Source organism: Typopeltis vanoorti, chromosome 1 (assembly GCF_054136105.1).
Source record: "Typopeltis vanoorti isolate ZY-2024b chromosome 1, IOZ_Tvanoo_1.0, whole genome shotgun sequence".
Taxonomy (NCBI): Eukaryota; Metazoa; Arthropoda; class Arachnida; order Uropygi; family Thelyphonidae; genus Typopeltis; species Typopeltis vanoorti.
Genome location: NC_143549.1, coordinates 55,234,613 through 55,260,005, shown reverse-complemented (window position 1 = coordinate 55,260,005; position 25,393 = coordinate 55,234,613). Strand labels below are relative to the sequence as shown.

Sequence of the window (25,393 nt, the reverse complement as noted above, 5' to 3'; positions counted from 1 at the left end):
ATTTTCTTTTCAATAATCTTTCTGTATTTTAGTCTACAGTTCACATCTGAGAGCTGCTCAACTTTTATTCGCTTTAAAACTTTCTTACATGTTATTCTTTTCAATATGAAATTCAATTTTATCCTGCTCAAGACTAAATAGTGATCACTTCCAATTTCAAATCCTCTGTACACTCTGGTGTCCTGCACCAGGGAGAAAACATCACTATCAACAATAACATAGTCAATGAGACTTTTCTTATTCCTAGCCTCTTCTCTCCATGTGAATTTGTGCACATTTTTATGTTGGAACATGGTGTTAGTAATAACCAGTCCATGTCCTGAGCAGAAATCCAACAGATATTTGCCATTATTATTAGCTTTGCTCTTTTCTCCAAATTTTCCCAAAATATTTTTGTATGTCTCACAATCATTTCCTACTCTACTATTTAGATCCCCAACAAGGACCAACTTTTCCTTTTTCATTGTGTCAGTTGCTTTTTCTAAAGCCTCAAAAAATTCCTCCACTTCTACCTTAGTAGAACCTTCTGTGGGACCATAGGCACAAATAAGTCTCATTGTCCAGTTCCCCATTCTCATATTTGCCCACATTACTCTACTTGAGACTGACTGCCATTCAAGAAGATTAGCCTCGTATTTTGTGTTGAATACTATGGCTACTCCTTCTTTTCCTTGATTGTCATTGCCTGAATATAACATTTTGTATTTATTGCTCAGAAAGATCTCACCAGTTTTGGTCTTTTTTGTTTCAGTCACCCCTATTATGTCGATCTGGTACTTATCTAATTCCTCAGCTAGCTCCATTTCTTTGCCATTCAGGCTTCTTACATTGATAGTACCGATCTTTAACTCTGGTGATGTTGAGTTGGGGTTTGTTTTCAGATTTGTTCCAGTAGCTGACTTTTCGCTGTTCGCCCTGGTTCCCTGGCGAAAACAACGGGGGCCTTGTTTAACCGGGCGACGCCCCAGCCGGCATGAAATTTTGTCATCTTGTAAGAAAATTTAAATTTTTATTGAATGCATCCTACAGGCTTTGCTGTAAATGAGATTACTGCTAGTTCTAGTCTTAGTTCTAGTACAGGAGGAAATTATATTTCCAGCAAAAATGTACAGAAAAAGATTCTTTCATGGTGAGAATTTAAACCAATTTGCAAGTATCCATATGGAAAAGATAGTCAATGGCTTGCTAAAATTCTATTACCTGTCTACTGCATGACTAAAAACATAATAGTTATCCGTTAGAAAATACTGCTTACAGCCAAAAAAAAAAAAAAAGAAACTGTTCTCTTATCAAGTTAATATTTGAAAGTATATATCATAATACTTAACCCTGTGGAAGTCCTTCTCTAGATAAAGACTGGGAGAGAGTAGATCTACTCAGATTCTGGAAGGTTCAATGAAATAGAAAATGTATGAAAGAGGAAGAATCCTTCTAGGACCAAAGCAATGCAAATCATTAACCTATGTCACATGCCTTTTCCACATAAAAGAAAACAAATATTGAGTGATTTTTAAGGAAAACAAATGCTTTCTGAAAAAAGGAGTCTTTCCAGTTTAACTGAGTGAAATATCTAATGTAGAACAATATTTTCAGATGACAGATTGTATCTTGGAAAAATAACAGGCTGTTGCTTTCCAGGAACCATGAAAGATAGAAGTTAAACAGCAATATCAGCAGGTAAGAAAGATTGGAATACAGAAATTCTGGTTTCTAGATTACAACTATATCATGAGAATATATGACAGCAGTTTGATTGATCTATTTTTCAGAGTACATGGTGGTGGAGTACATAGATGGCAGAGTATAATGTTGCCCAAGAGAGTGGATATTTCAGGAAAATGATTGCCCCATAGATATTTTCTTATTTTCTACTTCCCACTTAAGCAGTAAAAATAGAGATGGAAAAACAAATTGGTAGATTGATGGGAGTGAACGTTTGAGTGTAGGCACACAAGAAGTTGTTACTTCCTGTTTCAAATGGAGTGCTTGCTGTTGTCGCACATGCATTCAATAACCAGCTATTAACCTTATAATTTGCACCACTTCAGAATAATGTAGCCATTTAAATCTTCTGTAATGCATCCAGGATGAAGTAAATGCCAAATGGAATCATCAAGGTTGTCCCAGGATATATCTAAATCAGCCAGGTTTTAAGATGTGGTATGGGTGGGTGGTCTTTACTAGAAGTTCATGAAGCTCAAGAGAAAAAAAAAATTTTTTTTTTCTTTGAAGAACTTCTTTTAAGTAATCTACCAGAACAATCAGAAAGACTTGAAATTTCATTATACAAAAAATGAGTTACCCATATTTTAGTTATATTATTTTGAACAAAATATCAAAGCAGTAAAAACAGACAGAACTTGAAAACCTGAAAATTGTGGATAAATTAAGTGTTACAGCTATGATCACATTTAAACCATGCCTCAATAGTCATGTGACTGAGTTGTTTCAGGCTTTTATTTAAAATATGTAATAAACATACAAATAACACATGCCAAGCAGAAAATATTAACCCCTATCACAGTAAAAGTCAGTTCATGAATGCCAACAACAGGCAATTAGAACTAATATGTGAATACGGCAATATTTTGTATAATGAATTTGTTCAAAGCAATGCAAGTCAATATCCGCAGAAATATATTTATTATATTTTCTTTTTAATTTTTATTCTTATAATTTCATTAGATCTTTTTTAAAATTAATTTTTATGAGTGATGCAAAATACTGCCTAAAAGAAGCATACACTTTTTTAAAGCAATATTCTAAATAAAAATAAATAAATAAATCCAATACATTTTTATTCTCCAAACAAAGCATGTAGATCTCTTTTAGCCCTAAACTACCTTCAGGAAATCTGTTGGATAGCCAATCTCCACCAACCGAGCTCACAGCTATATGATGATTTCAAAGACAATGGGAGAGAGTATAGCAGACAACTGATATAATTTTGTGATGTTAAATCCTAACACCCATATTGTTGTCTGAAACAGTGTGAGTGCTATGGTCAATTTTTCTGAGATGCAAGGTTAAAAGATTCAAGAATTATAAAAAACCATTCACCTACTAGAGGAGGGCTAAATTCAAAAACCAACTAAAAAAAAGTTTTCTTTAAGTTGAAGAGTTCTAGTCAATGAGTAGAATTAAACCCATGACATTTCTTCTAGTTTTCAAGAATTATGGTATCCCCTAAATGCAAAATACTATTTTAAAAAAATGAAAGTAATCAGTTCAACTACTCTTCAAAAATGTTTACATGCTCCTTTCCTTTCAACCATATTTGACCCATAATTTATGAATCATTGAATGCAGAGGGGGAAAAAATATACCTTATCAAAAGGTGTTTTGGCATACACAGGATCTTGAAGAGCTCCAAGAAGTGGTAAAAATCCAGCTAATGAGGTGTCTTCTGGGAGGATGATAGCCACATAACCTACAATTCAGAAAATATCCAATATTTTTATGTTAATAATAATAATAATAACAAAACTATAAAAATAAGTACAGAAACCATTTAATCTAACAGGGAATAATTCTCTCTATTTCCTGCTTCCCTCTCCCGGCATGCATGCATACACACATATACATATTTCTGTAAGGTTAGTTCTGTCTACTGACATACTCTGTTTCAAGTTCTTAATGGCTGGCACTCTCTGTGGTCATTTCAAGCTGAGGAAAACTCAAAATTTCTGACTGCACAATTTGATATACATTTTCATCTGTATTCATAAAAACATAAATAAGAATAAAATGAATCACTCTGATAACATCTATTCAAAAATTTTAAGGTGAGTCACATATTCATAAAACAAGATTGCGAAAATTGGATGCTGATATCCACATATTTGCATTTGTTTTATTTGTTTAACTTATTAATAATAAAGATAAAAAGTACATTGAATGGTCTCGGAATTCACGTAGAATCATCAATACTGTTAGGCAATACTAATTAAATTAAATTTAAAAATAAATATGCAGTTATTCCTGCAAATTCTCTATTAAGGTACCTACCTGGTCTAATTACACTTATAAACTTTTTTTTTTCTTTTTTTTTTTTGTGAGAGAGATGGTATGGCATACCAGCACCAAATTAGCAGTGATGGGTAATATCTGAATACATACATTCAGCAATTTGTAATATTTAGTCATTTTTTTATATTTACATAGCATGCAAATAAGTTTAGTTATTTAACAAAATTTACATTTTTCTCTACATGCATTAAGATATTTCTTATATAAATCTTTATATTTGCTATATAAAAATTATCCTATATAATTTACTTATTTTTCACATACTTACAGAAAAAAAAATGATCTTTAATAAACTATATGTTATATACTTAATATGTTGTTCATATTCCAAAAACAATATCACATCATGAAGTAAAATTGTCAGTAAATAATTTTTAGTTTTATTATTATTATTAAGAGATACCTCCAGGGAGTCAGAGACTCATCGAGGGAGACCACATACTACATACACACCAGCTATCATACTTATTCTTGAATTAATTCACACTGCTTGCACTCACAACATCCAATGGCAATCCATTCCAATCACGCACCACCCTCTGAGAGAAAAATTTAGCCCTCACACCCTTCTTTGCAGCCTTCATTCACAGCTTCCAAGGATGCCCTCTTGTCCTTTCCCCATCCTCCAAAAATCGAAAAATTCCATCAATTGAAATCCTGTATGACCCTTTCAGAAGTTTGTAAGTCTCAATCATATCGCTCCTCTTTCTCCTGTTTGCTAGTGTCTGCAGTCTAGAAATTCTCAATCTGTCTTCATAATCAGTAATCGAGCTCAATGCAATGAAATTGCAAATCCTGCCACTACTAACATAGAAATCATAGGAGTGGAGGTCCAAACTGCTAATGCAGGTACTCTGAAAATATACTCTGTATGTAACTCTCCATATAGTTACTGGAAGCAGACTTGACTGAAATGCAGCAGGACTTCCTGATGTCCTTAACATAGCAATACGACAAAATATCATGCATCAATAGCCATTGGTTTCTATATATAAGTCTAGTTGTGAAGAAACTTCAAGTGCAAACTTTGTTTGCTTACGCTTGGATAAAGGATTAAAAAGAATATAATTTCTTGGCCTATTTAATTTAGGGATTAGTGTGATGGATGATCTCAGCTCTGAAACAAGAAACCACAACAAGAAAATATCCCAGATCTGGTATGAACTGTCAAATGGACAAAAACCAAAGAGCTCTACATGAATCTGTTGGCCAAGTTCCAGTCATCGACTCAAGGGGAGGGGGGGAATTGACTAAATGCACTCAAAAAAGCAGCTTGCAATTTACATTAACAACTGCCACTGCAGATGTGCCAGTGGCAGTTGGCCAACTTCTGGATGAGATTAAAACACCAATATCACAGAATGCCAGCCCGAGAACACCAAGTGCTCATTAGTACTACAAAGAAAGTTCAATATGCACTTAAAAACTATCAAAATCAACAATGGAAGACAAAGCATCAATCGTTTCATTTCCATCTGGTCATTTTCCAGACCAGACACTGGAAAATGACCACAGCTCTACACACAGAGACTGTAAACCTTTGTAAACAGTTGTTTATTTCCTCAACCTAATGGTTAGTTGGTAGGATAGCAATATGCTACCTTTACTAAGGAATGATTATGAAACAAGGTGGCTTCCCATTGTTTTGAGGGATGAAAAGCCCAAGTTTCGGGGGGGGGGGGGACCCTCTGGGCATAGTAGAGAGGAGTTGGTAGTTTAAAACTTATTTACAATGGTGCAATCCAGAACAGGATTTAACAAATAAATAATAAATTAAACTTTTTACAAATAAAAAAGGTTGAAGTAATGCAGAAGTCATATTTTCATATACAAGTTGCCAAAATATGTCACACCTTATTATCAAAATACTCTGGATTAAAGACAGTTGTTGGAAACTTTTCCACTTGGTTATACTATAAATTAAAGATACCAAGAAATTATATACTGTATATTCTGGCGTACAAGTCAATATTGGAATTTTTTGAGTTTATTTGAGATTTTATAGTATACTCGTTGTATACGTCGACTCGAAAAATTTCTTTTCCGTATTGACCAGTTGACCAATAGTGAACTCTAAAGTGCAATGGCTCCTTTTAAAAGAATGAAATATGACCCGAGTTTTAAGTGCAAAGTGATTAAATTTGCAAAAGAAAATACTGCGTTGCTGCATATCAGTTTGGAGTAAATGAAAAACTAGTTCACGATTAGAGAAAAAATGAAACTTTAACAATGAAAATGTCAAAAAATAAGTGCGCATTACGGAAAGGAATTTGTAAGTAGCCTATTCTGGAAAATAATGTTGCGGATTGGGTTTGAAAAAATCGCCACAATGGACTCATTATAACGAGAAATAATATTCGTTTATTTGCTTTGAAGTGGGACAAAGCAAATAAAAAGGACAGTGAAAACTTCAAAGCTACTGTGGGTTGCTGTAACCGGTTTATGGAAAGGAAAAATATAGTGCTTCGACTAAAAGCGAAAATCGCACAGAAGCTGCCAAAGGATTTGGATGATAAGTTAAGTTTTCAAAGATTTATAATTGCTAAAAGAAAGCAAAAAAATTATTTATTGTCTCAAATCGGAAATATGGATGAAACTCCAGTTATATTTGAGATGATCGGGAATAGAACAGTAGAATTGAAAGGAAGTAAAACTATTTCTTTAAAAACAACTGAACATGAAAAAAAGCCTTTTCACAGTTGTACTTGCTTGTATGGCTGATGGTACTAAATTAAAACCTATGATAATTTTTAAAAGAAAAACAATGCCAAAGATCAAAATTCCAAGAAACGTTTTTGTCCATGTTCATAAGAATGATTGGATGGACGAAGCAGGAGTCAAGCTGTGGATAAAAAATATTTGGAATACATGACAAGGTACATTCAAAAATCCAAACAGTCTTTTAGTGTGGGACATGTTCAAATCCCATTTAACAGATGCACAAAATCTTTATTAAGAGAGAATAATACCAATATGGCAGTGATTCCAAGTGGGATAACTTCACTAGTGCAACCGTTGGATGTTTGTATAAACAAGCCATTTAAAGACAGTTTACGAAAACAGTGGAACGCGTGGATGCAAGAAGGAGAGAAAAGTTACACAAAAGGAGGACAAATGCGACATGCGTCTTTAGTAACTATGTGTGAATGGGTACCGAAAGCATGGGATGAAATAAAACCAGATACAGTAATAAAATCTTTTAAAAAATGTGCTATATCTAACAAATTAGATGGCTCGGAAGATGATTTTGTTTAAAATGATGATGAAATTGATGCTAAATCTGATGGAGAAAACGAATACAATTTATATGACAATATACCAGAAGAAATTAGAACCAGAGTACAATGAACTTTTCATACATTCAGACAGTGAAAATTAAATTTTAATTATGTAGTTACCTATTTTCTTTTGTAAATAAATAATTATATAACATGTAAATAATTTCTGTAAATAAATTTGATATAAGTTGAAATATTTTTACTTATTTACCCTTTTTGAATATTGCTAATAAATTTAACAGTATGATATGTACTAGTTTTTTCTTGGAAAGCAATCAATTTTTGACCCGGTGTATAAGTCGACCTAAAATATTTAGTACTCTTTTTCAATGCTGAAAAGTCAACTTATATGCCGGAATATATGGTACTTGGTTTAATCCTTTATCCAAATGTAAGCAAACAAGTTTGAAACTTGTTTGCTTACACATAATGCACAGCATTATACATACCTAAGGATATGTGCTTTGCATTATGGGATACTAAGGCGAGTGATGTGAAGTCATAAGCTTCTGTATATGAGTTTCCCCAGTCCTGAAAATAGTTCAGGTGCAAGCTTGTTTGCTTACACTTGGATAAGGGATTAAACCAAGCATATAATTTCTTGGTATCTTTAATAAAAAGTTTTAAAACTTTCTTCACCCATATGGTAGCTCTTTTAAAGATGAAATTATGTCTTTTAAACTGCAAAATTCTGAAATAAGAAATAGCAGCCTGTTGACTTTCTGGTAAGCAAGCTTATAAGTTGGTTAGGCATACTATTATTTTCACGATATAACATATACTAAAATATCAATTATATTAACTTTAATTCTTTTCTATATTTTGGCAATGCTACATTGCCATCATCAGGTATCGCAAAAAATGATATGTGCACTAACACTAGGAAAATAAGACCAAAGCAAGGCAACCAAAGTTAGACCTACAATCGAAAATGGTGAAACCCTAAACTCAGTTGTCTTGGCTGTTGGGCTGAGTTCTGAGGATGAGTGTTTCTCAAATTTCGGGCAGTCTTATTCAACTCAATTTGTTGAGGTTTGGAAAGTTTCTCAGGGCTGAGGCAGATTTGAGGAACAGCCTCTCATATTTGTATTTGCTGCGGTGTAATAGAGTGGCATTCTTCCAGTGTATATTATAGTGAGTGTCCAAATCATGATCAGCAAGTCTGGAGTGGCTGTAATGGTAGAGCCAAACAGTTGCAAATACAAGGTACCTGGTAGGTACAGGGCAATGCTTCCCAAACTTATGGATGTAAAGGCCCCTTTAAAAAAATTAAATATTTCACGACCGATCCCCATTGGAAAAAAAACTCGTAATACAGACTTATATTATTATAATATTTATTGTATTTATATTCAATACAAAATATACACAGAGAATATTGCAGAAATCAAATGCAAATATTAACGTTGATCAAATAATAGCACCACATACCAATACCAGCACACCACCGACTAACAAGATGAAATTAGTGAATTACATGAATAAGGGAATTCCTGGCATTTATAGTTCTGATGCATGTGATCTGTGCTATCAGTGCAGTCGCCCTGCACCCCCAAAGCGTATTTCTTTCCTGCACATCACCTGCACTTGTGCACACCAGCAATGAAACATTAATTTAAAGTGCGAAAAACTTGGCCATTTTAATGAGTGCAAGATTTTACATTTGTTTAAGTGGGAAAGACTACAAGAACACTTCCGTGACTGTAACATCCCTATTCCAGAACATTTAAACAGTAAAAAAACACAACAAAAAAAAAGAAAAACAGAATACAAAAGTACAGGGAAAACAACTCTTTAACAGAAACATACCACAACTCGCCAAGGCCATAATATTACACATACAAGACAAGGAAACAATGCTTAAAATATCAGAAACGATAGCCATAAATGTGATGAAAACTTAATAAACGTCCACTGGCCCTACATAATATCCGAGAGTTGGAAGCTCCATAACATAAAAATTAGGTCACAACTTCAACCAAGCATACCAAAGACAGAAACACCAAGCCAACATGACATAGCCTCCACTTCTCCCCACGAGTCCCGAAGACAATGCACTGTTGAAACTGCTCATACCCTGTTAATCCCACCCCTGACCTTTTTCTATCAATCCTTCTTCTTCCCCAAAAAAATAGTTTATATTTTCAGATCCTTCTCTAACCCGCCCCCAAACGGTTTTTTCAAATAAACCCCCCTTTCCACATTGCTTTATCCCCACTTTTCCCAAACCCCTTCTTTTTAAACAGTTTAAAAGCAGATGAATGCATATTGCCAGGATACAGAGACAGTCAACAACATCCAAAAGTTATGTCTGAATTTTCGTCCTATATTATTCTACATATATTGGTTTTTATAACACATTAGTAATGCCCTATGATTTGAGTAAAAAAGGGGCACTTCTAAATGAAACTAGGCTGTATAGCCATAAAAATAATGGACACGGGATTTTTCCCTTCATTTTGGTTGTTAATACCAAACACAGCGATGGCACTAACCTTCTCTTGTGAATTTGTACTACTTAAACAATTGCAATGCTATTGCCACACTGTGAATTTCAGTGCCTGAACAAATGCTGATGAGACCCACTATCTCCATGTGCTCTGGAACAAATGATTAGTCATTTTGAAGAAACGGGATCATTGGAGTTAGACCTGACAGAAGTTTCAAACCAATCAGTTCACAACAAGTGAATGAAGTTGCTATTGTCGTTGTGGAGCAGGCCATGAATAACAGAATTGGTTTCTGCAGTGCACATGCTATATCACGGGATGTGTCTTACACAACTGCCTGGAAAATTCTGCATTTTGGAAAGAGTGCTGTAAAAGGAGTTAGAGATGATAAAGGTGACATGAAAACAGGAGAAAAAGATATCCTTGAAGTATGGAGTAATTACTTCGAAAAATTGCTAAAAGAAACAAGCAGTGAGAGCATAGTGGTAAAAAAAATTCAACAGGTATACAGTCAGGAATACATATCCATACTTAAAGTAGAAAAAGCCATCAAAGGCTTAAAATGTGGAAAGGCAGCAGGAGTAGATGATATTCTACCAGAAATGATAAAGTATGGTGGTATAAAAATCTTACAGTGGCTGCACTGCAAAGTTCAGAAAGCCAGGACAGAGGGACAAATTCCCGATGATCAGAGTAGAGCTCTAATAGTACCCATATATAAAAAGGGAAATAAAACTGAATGTGAGAATTACAGAGGTATTTCCCTACTGAGTGTTCCTGGCAAGATCTATGCAACCATACTTGAGAAACGGTTGAGAAGAATTGTGGAAGAAAAGCTTGGTGAAGAACAAGCTAGATTCAGGCCAAATAGAGGCTGTCAGGATCAGATCTTCACTTTACAACAAACAGTTGAGAAAGCATGAGAATATAACAAAGATCTGTATTTAAGTTTTGTCGATCTGGAAAAGGCATATGACAAGGTTCCAAGAGAGAAGCTATTCAATATGCTACAATTATAAGGTGTCAATGGAGTATTACATCAAGCAATACTTAGTCTTTATTTGAGTTGTAAGTCAGCAGTTAGAACTGAAGGAAGTACAGGAAGATGGTTTAATTTTAAATCTGGTGTCAGACAAGGATGTACATTATCCCCTCTGTTATTCATTATCTATATGGATCACATTATGAAGGAAAGTGGTATTAAACATGATATCAAAATTGGAGATGTTAATGTCAGCTCTTTGCTTTATGTGGACGATGTTATACTTCTAAATAAATCCGCTACAAGTTTGCAAGATTCCCTGACTAAATTGAATAACTCTTGTAATAGATATGGTATGAAGGTCAGCATTAAAAAGACAAAGACAATGAAAATAGGTAGAACTGTTGAAAATGTCAACTGTATTGTGAATGGGGAACCTGTGAAACAAGTAAAACATTTCAACTACTTAGGAACGATTTTTACTGAAGATGGTAAATTAAATATAAAAATAGACAGCAGAATCAACAAAGCTGGTATTGTATAGTAGGCAGTCAATTGAATAAATTCATATGGAATAAGAGAGAAATTAGTCAGAACACTAAATTAGCTGTATACAAGACAGTGTTCAAACCAGTTTTAACTTATGAATCTGAGAGCTGGGTAAGAAGTAAAAACACTTGACCAAAGACTAGAAACCACAGATATGAGAGTCCTGAGAAAGATTAGAGGCATGAACAGATGGCATCAATGGCAATATATTAAAAATGAGGATATTAGGAAAGAACTTGACATTGTCAGCATCCAGGAATGCTTTAGCAGAACTAATCTCAGGTGGTATGGTCACTTAAACAGAATGGGTGAGGAAAGATTAGCAAAACAAGTGTTCTCTGCCAGGTTGGCAGCAAAACGATCCAGAGGAAGACCAAGATATAGGTGGATTGATACGATACAAAGTGCCTTAGATGATAGAAATATAAGCTCTGATAATGTTGGAGTCTTGACAAGTAACAGACTGATTTGGAGGAAAATTGTACATAGGAAGTTAGTAATGATGTAAATTTTTCATGTAGTACTATCATATCCTGTACATCCCTTGAGGGTACATGGCAGGAATTTGATGACGATGATGATGAAAAGCTTTTCCCTAGGTATCTCAGTGTATGCTTTTTCATTTCTACAAAGCATAAGTATTGATCCTTCTTATATTCCCATACATTCTCAACTATCTATCATAAAGTGTAAATCTGAGGTTTGACAATCTCTATTTTTTCTCTGTATTTTATTAGGTTATCTGCCAACTTATATTCCAGTATGCTTTCTTCTTTTCCAGGCCTGTTTCTTTAACTTCATGAAGCCACCATAATTAATATTTTATTGTTATTATTGTTTTAAATTCAGAGTTTGCTACTGAGATTTCAAGGTTTGGTTCTTGTTTTCGAACTGTTTCATTTTTTCTTGAATAATATTTGTACAATTGAATTTACTGTTTACTTCATTTCTTTATGCTTCACTGCAGCTCTTCATTTGAAAGGAAGTAAACAATAAATAGGACAATAAAAGAAAACAATGGCTTTACATTAGAAATAGAAAGCAAAAGTATATACAACAAATGAAACAAACAATCCTGTTTACAGTTTGTGATTAACTCCCTCCCCCTTCTCTCTCTCTCTCTCTCTCTACCACCCCCACTTCAAGAATGCTTTCTGTTTTTGTTTGCTTGTGAGAGAGCTATTATGTCCAAAATATTTATTACTTAAAAAATAATAAAATGGAAGAAACCAACTAAGAATTTCAGTGATTATATACTTTGACTATTCATTAGCCCTAGGTGTTCTGCATCTTCACAGTATATACTTGCAGCACTTCTTTAAACTAACAATCCTTCCAATATGCAAACAAAAAATCAATTTCCCAAAACGATTGTATGAATGTTAGTTTACTGCATAATTGCTTATCAAGGAAAATATTTGTTTATACAAACGATGCAGACCGAGTAATAAGTTGGATTGCGCAGAATTATTGAATGGTATGCAAGGCCATGAGGTATTATTGTTTTCTGTGAAGTGTGTACTCATACTGCTAGAAAATTAAACTGCTCTATGTGCATCTCAAAACTTAATAAATACTGCTTAAGTCAATATGTATAACTTAACTATTTAAGTATCCAAAACAATGGTAAATAACCTATCCAAATCTAATCCTCACCTAATGTATTGATCCAAATCTTCCTAGAACACAAATCTCTACAATTCCTGCTAACAAAAGATCTGATATTAATAATTTAAAAGTTATATAATTATGAAATGTTTTACCTTCTTTTTTTAATTGATCCAACTGTAGGTGACTCTTGTCAACAGTTCTCAGTACAGTCAAAAAATCAGCAAACAAGCTCCACATATCAGATCTGCAACTAAAAATAAATAAAAAGTTACTAAGTTGTCTATTTTTGGTTTCCAAAATATACCAAAAATTTATTACATTAATCAGCCAAAGATATAAAGTTTAAGTATATGTATTATTTATTTTTGATTTGTTGTGTAACTAAACGTTGGTCGATTGGTAGAGCCTCTGCTACTAATGGCTCACTCAAAAAGTTAAGCAAGTTTGAGCGCGGTTAATAGCTGGACAGGTCCAATCGTTCGATGAGGTTGGCACACTCTCCCTCGACGAGTCTTGGACTCCCTGGAGGTGTCGCATAATAATAATAATAATAATAAACATAACATAACTAAACAACCAGGCCAGCCCTGTGGTTGGCTGAGTGGTCAGTGTGTCCGCTCTCCAACCAAAAGGCTACAGGTTTAAATCCTGCCAAGGGCATGGATGTTTGTGATTGTCTGTGAAAATATTAGTGGTAGTGGTTTGGGGGTAGATGGCGTTCATGTAGTTGGGGTTCATTGTAGTTGGTGAATTGAGTGATGGAAACAGAGTTGTAGAGTTGGTGCCCTCCCTCAATGAATCTTTGGACTCCCTGGAGGTGTCATATAATAATAATCATAATAATAATAACTGATAGATACTACAGTATCAATCATGTCTGGTAGGCGAGTTTGAGAACATACCCATCAATACATCTTTGTTCTGGCTGTCTATATAATAAACATACTGCTCAGACCAAAAGAATTTTGATGAAATAGTAGCAGTAGGGTTTTCTTCCTGGAAACTCAGGTTTTTTTAAACCACAAAAACAGGCAAACAAGATAGAACACACGCAACCAACAGTCATACCACGGATAAAGAATTAACTTCCTATCAGATTTCAAGAATAAAAGTTACTTGGAGCCAAGCTATTTAGTCATAAATAATGAGTATAATGGGGTATGGGGAGAAGATTTCCCTCTGCTAAAATCTGAGGGATTTCCATTCTGATTAAATGGAAGACTTAGTACCAATATTATGCAAAGCCATACAGAATCATGAGAAATTATCTTTTTCATTAACAAAATCTGATACCTGACTTACAAAGCATGCTGTACATTGTTTCTGAACAAATAATGATCATATTATTTTTAACACTGATGTGAAGTCATTAACCTCATATATATAAGTAACTTAGTTTGAAGATAATTCATGCATAAAATTTGTTTGCTTATACTTGGATAAAAGATTAAACAAGAATACATATATATATTTTTGGCAAGTAACTTAATTTCTAACCAAGGGGAAGTATTAGGAAAAACTCATCTTCATCATCAAATTCCTGACATTTACCCTCTAGGGGTGTAGAGGATATGAATGAAAAACTTACATGATTACTAACTTTCTATTTAAAATTTTCCTCCAAATCAATCTGTTACCTGTCAAGACTCCAACATTATCAGATCTTATATTTCTGTCTTCTAAGGCACTTTTTTACCATATCAATCCACCTATATCTTGGTCTTCCTCTGGGTCTTTTCCTGAAAACCTGGCAGAGAGCAATTGTTTTGCTAATCTTTCCTCTCTCCCATTCTATTTAAATGACTATACTAACCTGAGATTAGCTCTCCTTACACATTCCTGGATGCTACAATGTTAAATTCTTTCTTAATATCCTTGTTTTTAATATGATATTGCCATTGATGCCATCCATTCATGCCCCTAATCTTTCTCAGAATTCTCGTATATGTGGTCTCTAGTCTTTGGTCAAGTGTTTTATTTCTAATCCAGCTCTCAGATCCATAAGTTAAAATTGGTTTGAACACTGTCTTGTATAGAGCTAAATCAGAGTTTTGCCTAATTTCTCTATTATTCCCATATAAATTTATTCAGTTGACTTCCTACCATACCAGCTTTGTTGATTCTGTTGTGCTATTTAAATATTTAATTTATCATCTTCATTAAAATTGTGCCTAACTAGCTGAAATGTTTTACTTGTTCTATATGTTCTCCATTCACAATGCAGTTGATATATGCAGTTTCATTGTCTTTGTCTTGCTATTGCAGATTTTCATACCAAATTTATTACAACAGTTATTCAATTTAGTCAGGAAATCTTTCAGACTTCTGGTGGATTTATTTAGGAGTATAACATTGTCTGTATGAAGTAAAGAGCTGAGATTAACATCTCCAATTTTCATATCAGGTTCAATACCACTTTTCTTCATAATGTGATCCATATAGATAATGAATAACAAAGGGTATAATGTCCATCCTTGTCTCACACCAGATTTAACATTAAACCACCTTCCTGTACTTCCTTCAATTCTAAATGCTGATTATAACTCAAATAAAGACTAAGTATTGCTTGGTGTAATTGTCCCGTTGATACAATAGAACTGTAGTGTTTTGAATAGCTTTTCTCTTGGCACCTTGTCATATGCTTTTTCCAGATCAAGAAAACTTAAATATAGATCTTTGTTATATTCCCTTTATTTCTCCACTATTTGTTGTAAAGTGAAGATCTGATCCTGACAGCCTCTATTTGGCCTGAATCTAGCTTGTTCTTCACCAAGCTTTTCTACCACAATTCTTCTCAACCGTTTCTTAAGTATACTGGCATAAATCTTACCAGGAACACTCAGTTAGGAAACACCTCTGATTCTCACATTCAGATTTATTTCCCTTTTTATATATGGGTACTATGAGAGCTCTACTCCAATCATCAGGAATGTGCCCCTCTGTCGAGGCCTTCTGAACTATGCAGTGCAGCCACTGTAAGACTTTTATACTTCCATACTTGATATATACTACAATATTATTTTTAATATCATGGATATTAAAGCCTCCATAGCTCAGTCAGTATAGACGAAGCCCTTTGGTCCAAAAGATCTGCTTTCAATTCCCGTCACTGACATGAGGAACCTTTATGATCTCTTTCAATGAAAGGTGAGATAGCCGATCTCATACAGAGGTAGGGTTTTTTTTTTCAACCAGAAACTTGGGTTTTGGTCCCTGAGAACAGGCAACTGGCCCCGTGAACACACGTGGATTACAGTCATGAATACATCCAAGCCATATGCCTGTTCCAAGCCTGGATAAAATTGTGGAAAAGGGGGGGGGGGGTGAAGCAATGGTGAAAAATCTCACCAGGAATACTTTGTGGGCAATGCCCTTATCATTATGGTAGATTTTAACTATAGCATTATTACTGGATAGAGGAAACAGTATACAGCAGTAAGGGAATGAAATTTATGGAATTCTTGAGGAACGAATGTCTCAAGCAACATGTACTTGAGGCAACACAAAGATCAAATAATTTGGATTTGGTCCTGAGATGTCTGTCTTGCCACCATTTGCTGAGAATGACCATAAAGTACTTAGAGGTTGAATAGACATGCAGCAGTATCAAGGAAAAAGGGATTTACCTAGAATTATAAGGCAGGTGATTATGATAATCTTAGAAATCAGCCTGGGGCAGTTTCATCAATGGATGAATTGCAAGGGAGATATATCAGCAATGTATGGAGGCTAATGAAGAAATATTCATCAGCAGCAATTGCAAATTGTATTCTTCAAGTGAAAAAGATAACATGATTTAGTATAAAGTGTATGACTAATGAAATCAAATAAGATATTCTTATTGGCTTAAACCAAAATGGTACAACATATTATGGTACAACATAAGATTTCATGCCATCTTGGGCATAACCTAATTAAACAAATTCCCAGTTGTTTTCATCGAGGAAAGAACCAGAGTGAACATGATCAGCAACTGGGACAAAATCTAAATCATCAGCAGCAAAATTCAAGATTGGTACCATCAAGGTAAGAAGCATCAACAGAAAAGAAGTGGAACTGGTAGAAGAACTGGAGAGGTAACAAGTCAACATAACTGGTATAACCAGTTATGAAGACAAAAAAGCAAGTTCTTCTAAATAACAAATGCAGTCAATCCTCCTCTTATGATGATGCTCCATTCCAAAAATCCTGTTTTAAGTCTAAAAGGCTGTACATCAAAAATCACTATATGAACCATAATATATTACCATGCCTGAATGCTAAATATGTGTGGGTCTGTTTTATTATATTTTTTAACAATTTTACGTTTTGTTTATAGTCAAAGAACACAATTTACATATTATAATACAAAATTACTCCTGTACTTAGCAATAAAATAATCATCTTGAAATATCTTCAAACATTTTGGGCATGAATAATTCTTCAAATCTGATGCTTGATTAATTGACAATTCATCAGATGAATGGGTGGAAAGAGGCTAGATCAGAATTTCCCAAACCATGTTCCACAGAACACCAGTGTTTCATGAAAAATTATCAAAATTAATAACAGCCTGGAATGGTTTCAAATGCTGCAACAAATTCAAACATGTTTGAAAATCGGGCACTCCTCACTTTGCATGTGGATTGTGCTATTAAGGCTAGCACGCGATGGCCTCGACTCAGCAGCTGGCTGACAGCTGCCCACAGTTGTTGACACTTCCAAGTGCGAGTGAAGTATGGAGGTATCTATTCTAAGAAACGTGTGGTCGCAAGCAAGGTCAAAGTGATGCACTGTGGCCAGGCACACCTGTAGTGTGCACTGTCGCATTTTTGTGATGTGATACAGCCTGCTGCAGCGATAGTGTGCACTTAGCTTTACATTGAATACAAGACCGATGATACTCAACTCTTACCAAGGTGTTCTGTTGAAATTTCAGGATTTATGAAGTGTTCCATTATAGGAAAGGTTTGAGAAACTTGGGCTAGATCATCAACAACAAATTCTTCAAATCCAGGAATTGTAACAAAGCATCGTGATGATGGTTTGCCATATGTATAACTTACTTGTGGAAGATTTAGGTTCATCTTTAGGGGATGAGAAAAGAGAGCAGGAATGGGCTTCTTTAAAAACATATCATTACATATACTTAGTTTGCACAATTTTGCCTTTCTTTCTGTACAAATTTCTTGAAAAAGGAAATGCAGTATGATCATTCTTCTGACTTATTTTCTAAATCTCTCCATGTTAGGATCCATTTCTTCAAACAAATTTATTACCTTGTTAACAGAGTTGGGGAGCTCAGTTTCTCCTTTCTGTTGTTTTGTTATTTTTCTTTCTCTTTTGCTGAAGATGTTACTTCACCTCTAAACAGCTGTTAACCTTATACAAATCACAAATCTGCCTAGCTATCGAATACTGTTCTCAATTTGGAGTGGGGGCTTCTAAAAGCCCTCAAGACGCTTGACTCAATACAGAGGACAGCAATTAGATTGATAAATGACCCATCTCTTACCAACTCACTCCCCTCACTTTCACATAGATGTTTAGTTTCTGCGATTTGTATATTCTATAAATATTTCCATGGAAAATGTTCCTCTGAAACAGCATCAATAATTCCAGCTGTATGTACTAAGTGCACTGAACACATACAGCTGCCACCCAACACCCTTTCACAGTACACCTTGAAACCCACAGAACAAGTTTCTTTTCCTCCTCCTTCATTCCTACTATTGCTGTACTGTGGAACAGTCTTCCCCTGATGTATTTCCCAAGGAATACAATTATTATTATGGGCAACTCCAAGGAGTCCATAGACTCATCGAGGGAGGCCCTAACATCATGTCAAGAATAACTATTCAACATTCACACAGAGTCTATCATACTTCGCCTTGAACTCATTTACAGTCATGGCACCCACAACAGACTCTGGCAGCTTATTCCACTCATTCACCACTCTCCAAATAAAAAACATGGCTCTAACCACACTCTTGCCCAGCTTCCATGTATGGCCCCTAGTCCTCCCACCAATAATATTCAGGCTTTTAAATCGAATGTCAACAAGTTTCTCCTTTCCCAACCCACTACCCATATATGGTACTAAAGTACTATAGGTTGATCAGCCAGCTTTTCATACATGGGCCCAACATTAAAAAAAAAAAAAAGATAACCTGTAGAATAAGTAAAATATTTCAACAATTTATACTCAATTTTTATTGAAGATGGCAAATTAAATTTGGAAATAGATAACAGAGTTAGAAAGAAATTAGTCAAAACATTCAATTAGCATTATATAAGACAGTATTCGACCAATTTTAACTTATGAATCTGAAAGCTGGGTTAGAAAACCTGATCAAAGACTAGAGACCACATTTTGAGGCATTAGAGAGGGCGGCTCACACAGTGAATAAGGAAAAAGTTGGTCCTTGTTAGAGATCTAAATAGCAGAGTTTGAAATGATTAACCAGACACATAAAACTGTTGTGGGAAATTTTGAAGAAAAGAGCAAAGCTAATAATAATGGTATGTACCTGTTACATTTCTGATCAGGCCATGTACCAGTTGTTTACTAACACCACATTCCAACATAAAAATGTGCACAAATTCACATGGAGAGAAGATGCAAGGAATAAGAAAAGTTTTATTCACTATGTTATTATTGATAGCAATGCTTTTCCACTGGTTGAGGAAACAAGAGTATACAGAGGATTTGACATTAGATGTGATCACCATTTAGTGTTGAGCAGGATAAAATTTAATTTCATATTGAAAAGAGTGTGTAAAAAAGTTTTCAAACATTAAAGTTGAACAGCTATCAGAGGTGAAATATAAAATCAAACATTATTCAAACAGAAGTGAAGGAGTTTGAAAGCAACAACCAAATCTTGGGGATTCAGTGACAGACTCTGAATAAACATTGAGTGATTCAGCCAGAGAGGCAGGTGGTGAGGTGATCTGGTAAGGACAGAAAAATTAGAATGCCATGATAGACTCAAGAAGTTAAAAAGACAGTTGAGTAAAATAAAAAAAAAAGATACATATCAAAAGTTACTAGCAAGTAAATTATCACTTATCTCATAATTGACATATATGAGGGCAGAATATGACTTTTTTTTCTTTTTTTGAATATGAGCCTCAAGAACTTGGTTATGGTGCAACTTGGATTAAAATTTTTTCTATTTCAGTAATCGCAAGGATGAAGGGTATGTCTGTGACAAAAATGCACACAGTTTTCTGCTGTGAAAATCTGAACTCATTTGCAAGTGCCACTTTCAAAGATGTTCAATGTCTTGCTGCAACTTTCTTTCTATTATCCTCATATTACATGAATGACAGACAATGGTGAGATCATCCACATGTAGTCGTCATCATCTGGTAGCATCCTCTAGCAAGAGGGTTGCAGCAGATGAGCAGCTCTTATCCATTTTTCTAGGTCTGTCGCCTGCATCATTCTTAAACCAGTCCATTCCACGATGTCTTTGAACCATTCTCTAGTTGGTCTTATACGTCTTCTCTTTCCCTCAACTTTCACTTGTAATATAGATCTTGTCAGGTGTCTCGAAGAACCTCTCAGAAGATGTTCTTCAAATCTGGTCTTTCATCATCACCATCAAATTCCTGACATGTACCCTCAAGGGGTGTACAGGATATGATAGTACTACATGACAAATTTACATCATTACTAACTTCCCATCTACAATTTTCCTCCAAATCAGTCTGTTACTTGTCAAGACTCCAACATTATCAGATCTTATATTTCTATCGTCTAAGGCACTTTGTACCGTATCAATCCACCTTTATCTTGGTCCACCTCTTGTCTGTTTTCCTGCCAACCTGGCAGAGAACACTTGTTTTTGCTAATCTTTCCTTGCCCATTTTGTTTAAGTAACATTACCACCTGTGATTAGCACAGCTAATGCATTCCTGGATGCTAACAATATCAAGTTCTTTCCTAATATCCTCATTTTTAATATGATATTGCCACTGATGCCATCTGTTCATGCCTCTAATCTTTGTCAGGACTATCATATCTGCGATCTCTAGTCTTTGGTCAAGTGTTATACTTCTGACCCAGCTCTCAGATTCATAAGTTAAAAATGGTCTGAACACTCTTGTATACAGCTAATTAAGTGTTCCGACTAATTTCTCTCTTATTCCATATGAATTTATTCAATTGACTTCCTACAATACCAGCTTTATTATTCTGTTGTCTATTTCCATATTTAATTTACCATCAGTAAAAATCGTGTTTTTTTTTAATTTACTATCTTCACTCAAAATCATGCCTAAGTAGCTGAAATGTTTTACTTGTTCCACAGGTTCTCTGTTCACAACGCAATTGACATTTTCAACAATTCTACCTATTTTCATTGTCTTTGTCTTTTTAATGCTGACCTTCATACCATATCTATTACAACAGTTATTCAATTTAATCAGGGAATCTTGCAGACTTGTAGCGGGTTTATTTAGAAGTATAACATCTACATAAATCCGCATAAAGCAAAGAGCTGACATTGACATCTCCAATTTTGATATCAAGTTTAATACCACTTTCCTTCATAATGTGATCAATATAGATAATGAATAACAGAGGGGATAATGTACATCCTTGTCTCACACCAGATTTAACATTCAACCATCTTCCTGTACTTCCTTCAATTCTAACTGCTGACTTACAACTCAAATAAAGACTAAGTATTGCTTGATTACTCCATTGACACCATATAATTGTAGCAAATTGAATAGCTTCTCTGTTGGCACCTTGTCATATGTCTTTTCCAAATCTAGAAAACTTAAATACAGATCTTTGTTATATTGCCATGATTTCTCCACTATTTCTCGTAAAGTGAAGATCTGATGCTGACAGCCTCTATTTGGCATGAATCCAGCTTGTTCTTCACCAAGCTTTACTTCCACAATTCTTCTGAACCATTTCGAGTATACTGGCATATATCTTACCAGGAACACTCAGTGGGGAAATACCTCTGTAATTCTCATATTCAATTTTATTTCTCTTTTTATATATGGGTGTTATGAGAGCTCTACTCCAATCATCGGGAATTTTCCCTTCTGCGCAGGCCTTCTCAACTATGCAGTGCAGCCACTGTAAGACTTTTATACCACCATACTTCAGCATTTCTGGTTGAATATCATGTACTCCTGCCGCCTTTCCACATTTCAAGCCTATGATGTTTTTTTCTACTTCAAGTATAGATATGTATTCCTGACTGTATGCCTGTTGAGTGTTTTTTTACCACTGTACTATCACTGCTTGTTTCATTTAGCAATTTTTCAAAATAATTACTCCATACTTCAAGGATATCTTTTTCTCCTGTTTTCATGTCACATTTATCATCTCTAACTCCTTTTATAGCACTGCTTCCTCCATTCCTAAGCTTCTTCAACAATATTTTGAATATTTTGCAACCTTCTTGATGTTTATTTTCTATGTTCTTGCCAAAGTCCTCGCATAACTTTCATTTAGCTAGTTTTACAAAGTGTTTAGCTTTCTTACATTTGTCTCTGTATTATCTAAGAGCACAAGCTGATTTATTTGCCAGCAACTTTTGATATGCTTTGTTCTTTTCCTTCACTGCCTCTTTAACTTCCTGTGTCCACCATGGAGTTCTGATTTTTTTATCCTTGCAGACAACCTCACCACATGCCTCTCTGGCTGAATCAATCAGGGTTTTCTTCAAGACTTGCCACTGAATCTCCAATGTTTTGTTCCTGTTCTCAAACTCTTGCATTTTTTCTTCAATAAACTTTATGAATTTTAGTCTACAGTTCACATCTGAGAGTTGCTCAAATTTTATTTGCTTTAAAACTTTCTTACATGTCATTCTTTTTCAATACGAAATTAAATTTTATCCTGCTCAAGACTACATAGTGATCACTTCCAATTTCAAATCCTCTGTACATTCTGGTGTCCTGCACCAGGGAGAAAACATCACTATCAACAATAACATAGTCAATGAGACTTTTCTTATTCCTTGCCTCTTCTCTTCATGTGAATTTGTGCACATTTTTATGTTGGAATATGGTGTTAGTAATAACCAGTCCATGTGCTGAGCAGAAATCCAATATTTGCCATTATTATTAGCTTTGCTCTTTTCTCCAAATTTTTCCAAAATATTTTTGTATGTCTGACAATCATTTTCTACTCTGCTATTTAGATCCCCAACAAGGACCAACTTTTCCTTATTCAATGTCAGTTGCATTCTCTAAAGACTCAAAAAATTCCTCCACATCTACCTTAGTAAAACCTTCTGTATTACCATGGGCACAAATAAGTCTCACTGTCTAGTTCTCTATTCTGATATTTGCAGACCTCACTCTACTTGAGACTGCCTATCATTCAAGAAGATTAGCCTCGTATTTAGTATTAATAAATGAGAGGAGACCTCCACATAGCCTTTAAATGAACACGGAGAACCAACCAGGGCTTCTGACCTAATGTCCAATCCTCACCTTCTCATGGTGCACCCTGTTGAGAATCTATTGGATACTGAACGAATGAGGATGGGCTGGCAATTTGGGATTTAGCTGACAAAATTGTATTCTTATTGGTTAAACCAAAATAAAAAATGATGGTACATGACAAAATATTATGCCGGCTGGGGCGTCGCATGATTAAACAAGGCCCCCGTTGTTTTCGCCAGGGAACCAGGGCGAACAGCGAAAAGTCAGCTACTGGAACACTGAAAACAAACCCCAACTCAACATCACCAGAGTTAAAGATCGGTACTATCAACATACGAAGCCTGAATGGCAAAGATATGGAGCTAGCTGAGGAATTAGATAAGTACCAGATCGACATAATAGGGGTGACTGAAACAAAAAAAGACAAAAACTGGTGAGATCTTTCTGAGCAATAAATACAAAATGTTATATTCAGGCAATAACAATCAAAGAAAAGAAGGAATAGTCATAGTATTCGACACAAAATACGAGGCTAATCTTCTTAAATGGCAGTCAGTCTCAAGTAGAGTAATATGGGCAAATATGAGAATGGGGAACTGGACAATGAGACTTATTTGCGCCTATGGTCCAATAGAAGGTTCTACTAAGGTAGAAGTGGAGGAATTTTTTGAGGCTTTAGAAAAAGCAACTAACACAATGAAAAAGGAAAAGTTGGTCCTTGGGGAATCTAAATAGCAGAGTAGGAAATGATTCTGAGACATACAAAAATATTTCTGGAAAATTTGGAGAAAAGAGCAAAACTAATAATAATGGCAAATATCTGTTGGATTTCTGCTCAGGACATGGACTGGTTATTACTAACACCATGTTCCAACATAAAAATGTGCACAAATTCACATGGAGAGAAGAGGCAAGGAATAAGAAAAGTCTCATTGACTATGTTATTGTTGATAGTGATGTTTTCTCCCTGGTGCAGGACATCAGAGTGTACAGAGGATTTGAAATTGGAAGTGATCACTATTTAGTCTTGAGCAGGATAAAATTTAATTTCAAATTGAAAAGAATAACATGTAAGAAAGTTTTAAAGCGAATAAAAGTTGAGCAGCTCTCAGATGTGAACTGTAGACTAAAATACACAAAGATTATTGAAGAAAAAATGCAAGAGTTTGAGAACAGGAATCAAACCTTGGAGATTCAGTGGCAAACTCTGAAGAAAACATTGATTGATTCTGCCAGCGAGGCATGTGGTGAGGTTGTCTGCAAGGATAAAAAAATCAGAACTCCCTGGTGGACACAGGAAGTTAAAGAGGCAGTGAAGGAAAAGAAGAAAGCATATCAAAAGTTCCTGTCAAATAAGTCAGCTTGTGCTCTTAGAGAATACAGAGACAAATGTAAGAAAGCTAAACACGTTGTAAAACCAGCTAAATGAAAGTCATGCGAGGACTTTGGCAAGAACATAGAAAATAAATATCAAGAAGGTGGCAAAATATTCTGGAGGTTGTTGAAGACGCTTAGGAATGGAGGAAGGAGTGCTGTAAAAGGAGTTAGAGATGATAAAGGTGACATCAAAATGGAAGAAAAAGATATCCTTCAAGTATGGAGTAATTACTTTGAAAACAAGCAGTGATGACAGCACGGTATAAAAAACACTGACCATGCATGCAGTCAGGAATACATATCTATACTTGAAATAGAAAAAGCCATCAAAGGCTTAAAATGTCGAAACGCAGCAGGAGTAGATGATAATCGACCAGAAATGCTGAAGTATGGTGGTATAAAAGTCTTACAGTGGCTGCACTGTATAGTTCAGAAAGCCTGGACAGAGGGACGAATTCCCGATGATCAGAGTAGAGCTCTCATAGTATCCATATATAAAAAGGGAAATAAAACTGAATGTGAGAATTACAGAGGTATTTCCCTACTAAGTGTTCCTGGCAAGATCTATACAAGTATACTTGAGAAATGATTGAGAAGAATTGTGGAAGAAAAGCTGAGTGAAGAAGAAGCTGGATTCAGGCCAAATAGAGGCTGTCAGGATCAGATCTTCACTTTACGACAAATAGTCGAGAAAGCATGGGAATATAACAAAGATC

At 35.0% G+C, this 25,393-nt stretch overlaps 1 protein-coding gene across 1 annotated transcript in view; it reads right to left on the bottom strand.

Annotated features, from left to right (window-relative positions):
• The window catches only part of LOC150109990 (telomerase-binding protein EST1A-like), a 478,068-nt gene that overhangs the window by 201,948 nt on the left and 250,727 nt on the right, over window positions 1-25,393 (bottom strand). The window contains exons 12-13 of the mRNA XM_090390470.1: window positions 13,052-13,149; window positions 3,327-3,430 (exon numbers count right to left, since the gene is read on the bottom strand). Coding sequence (XP_090246596.1) covers window positions 3,327-3,430; window positions 13,052-13,149 — 202 coding nt within the window. The remainder of the gene's footprint in view (window positions 1-3,326; window positions 3,431-13,051; window positions 13,150-25,393) is intronic.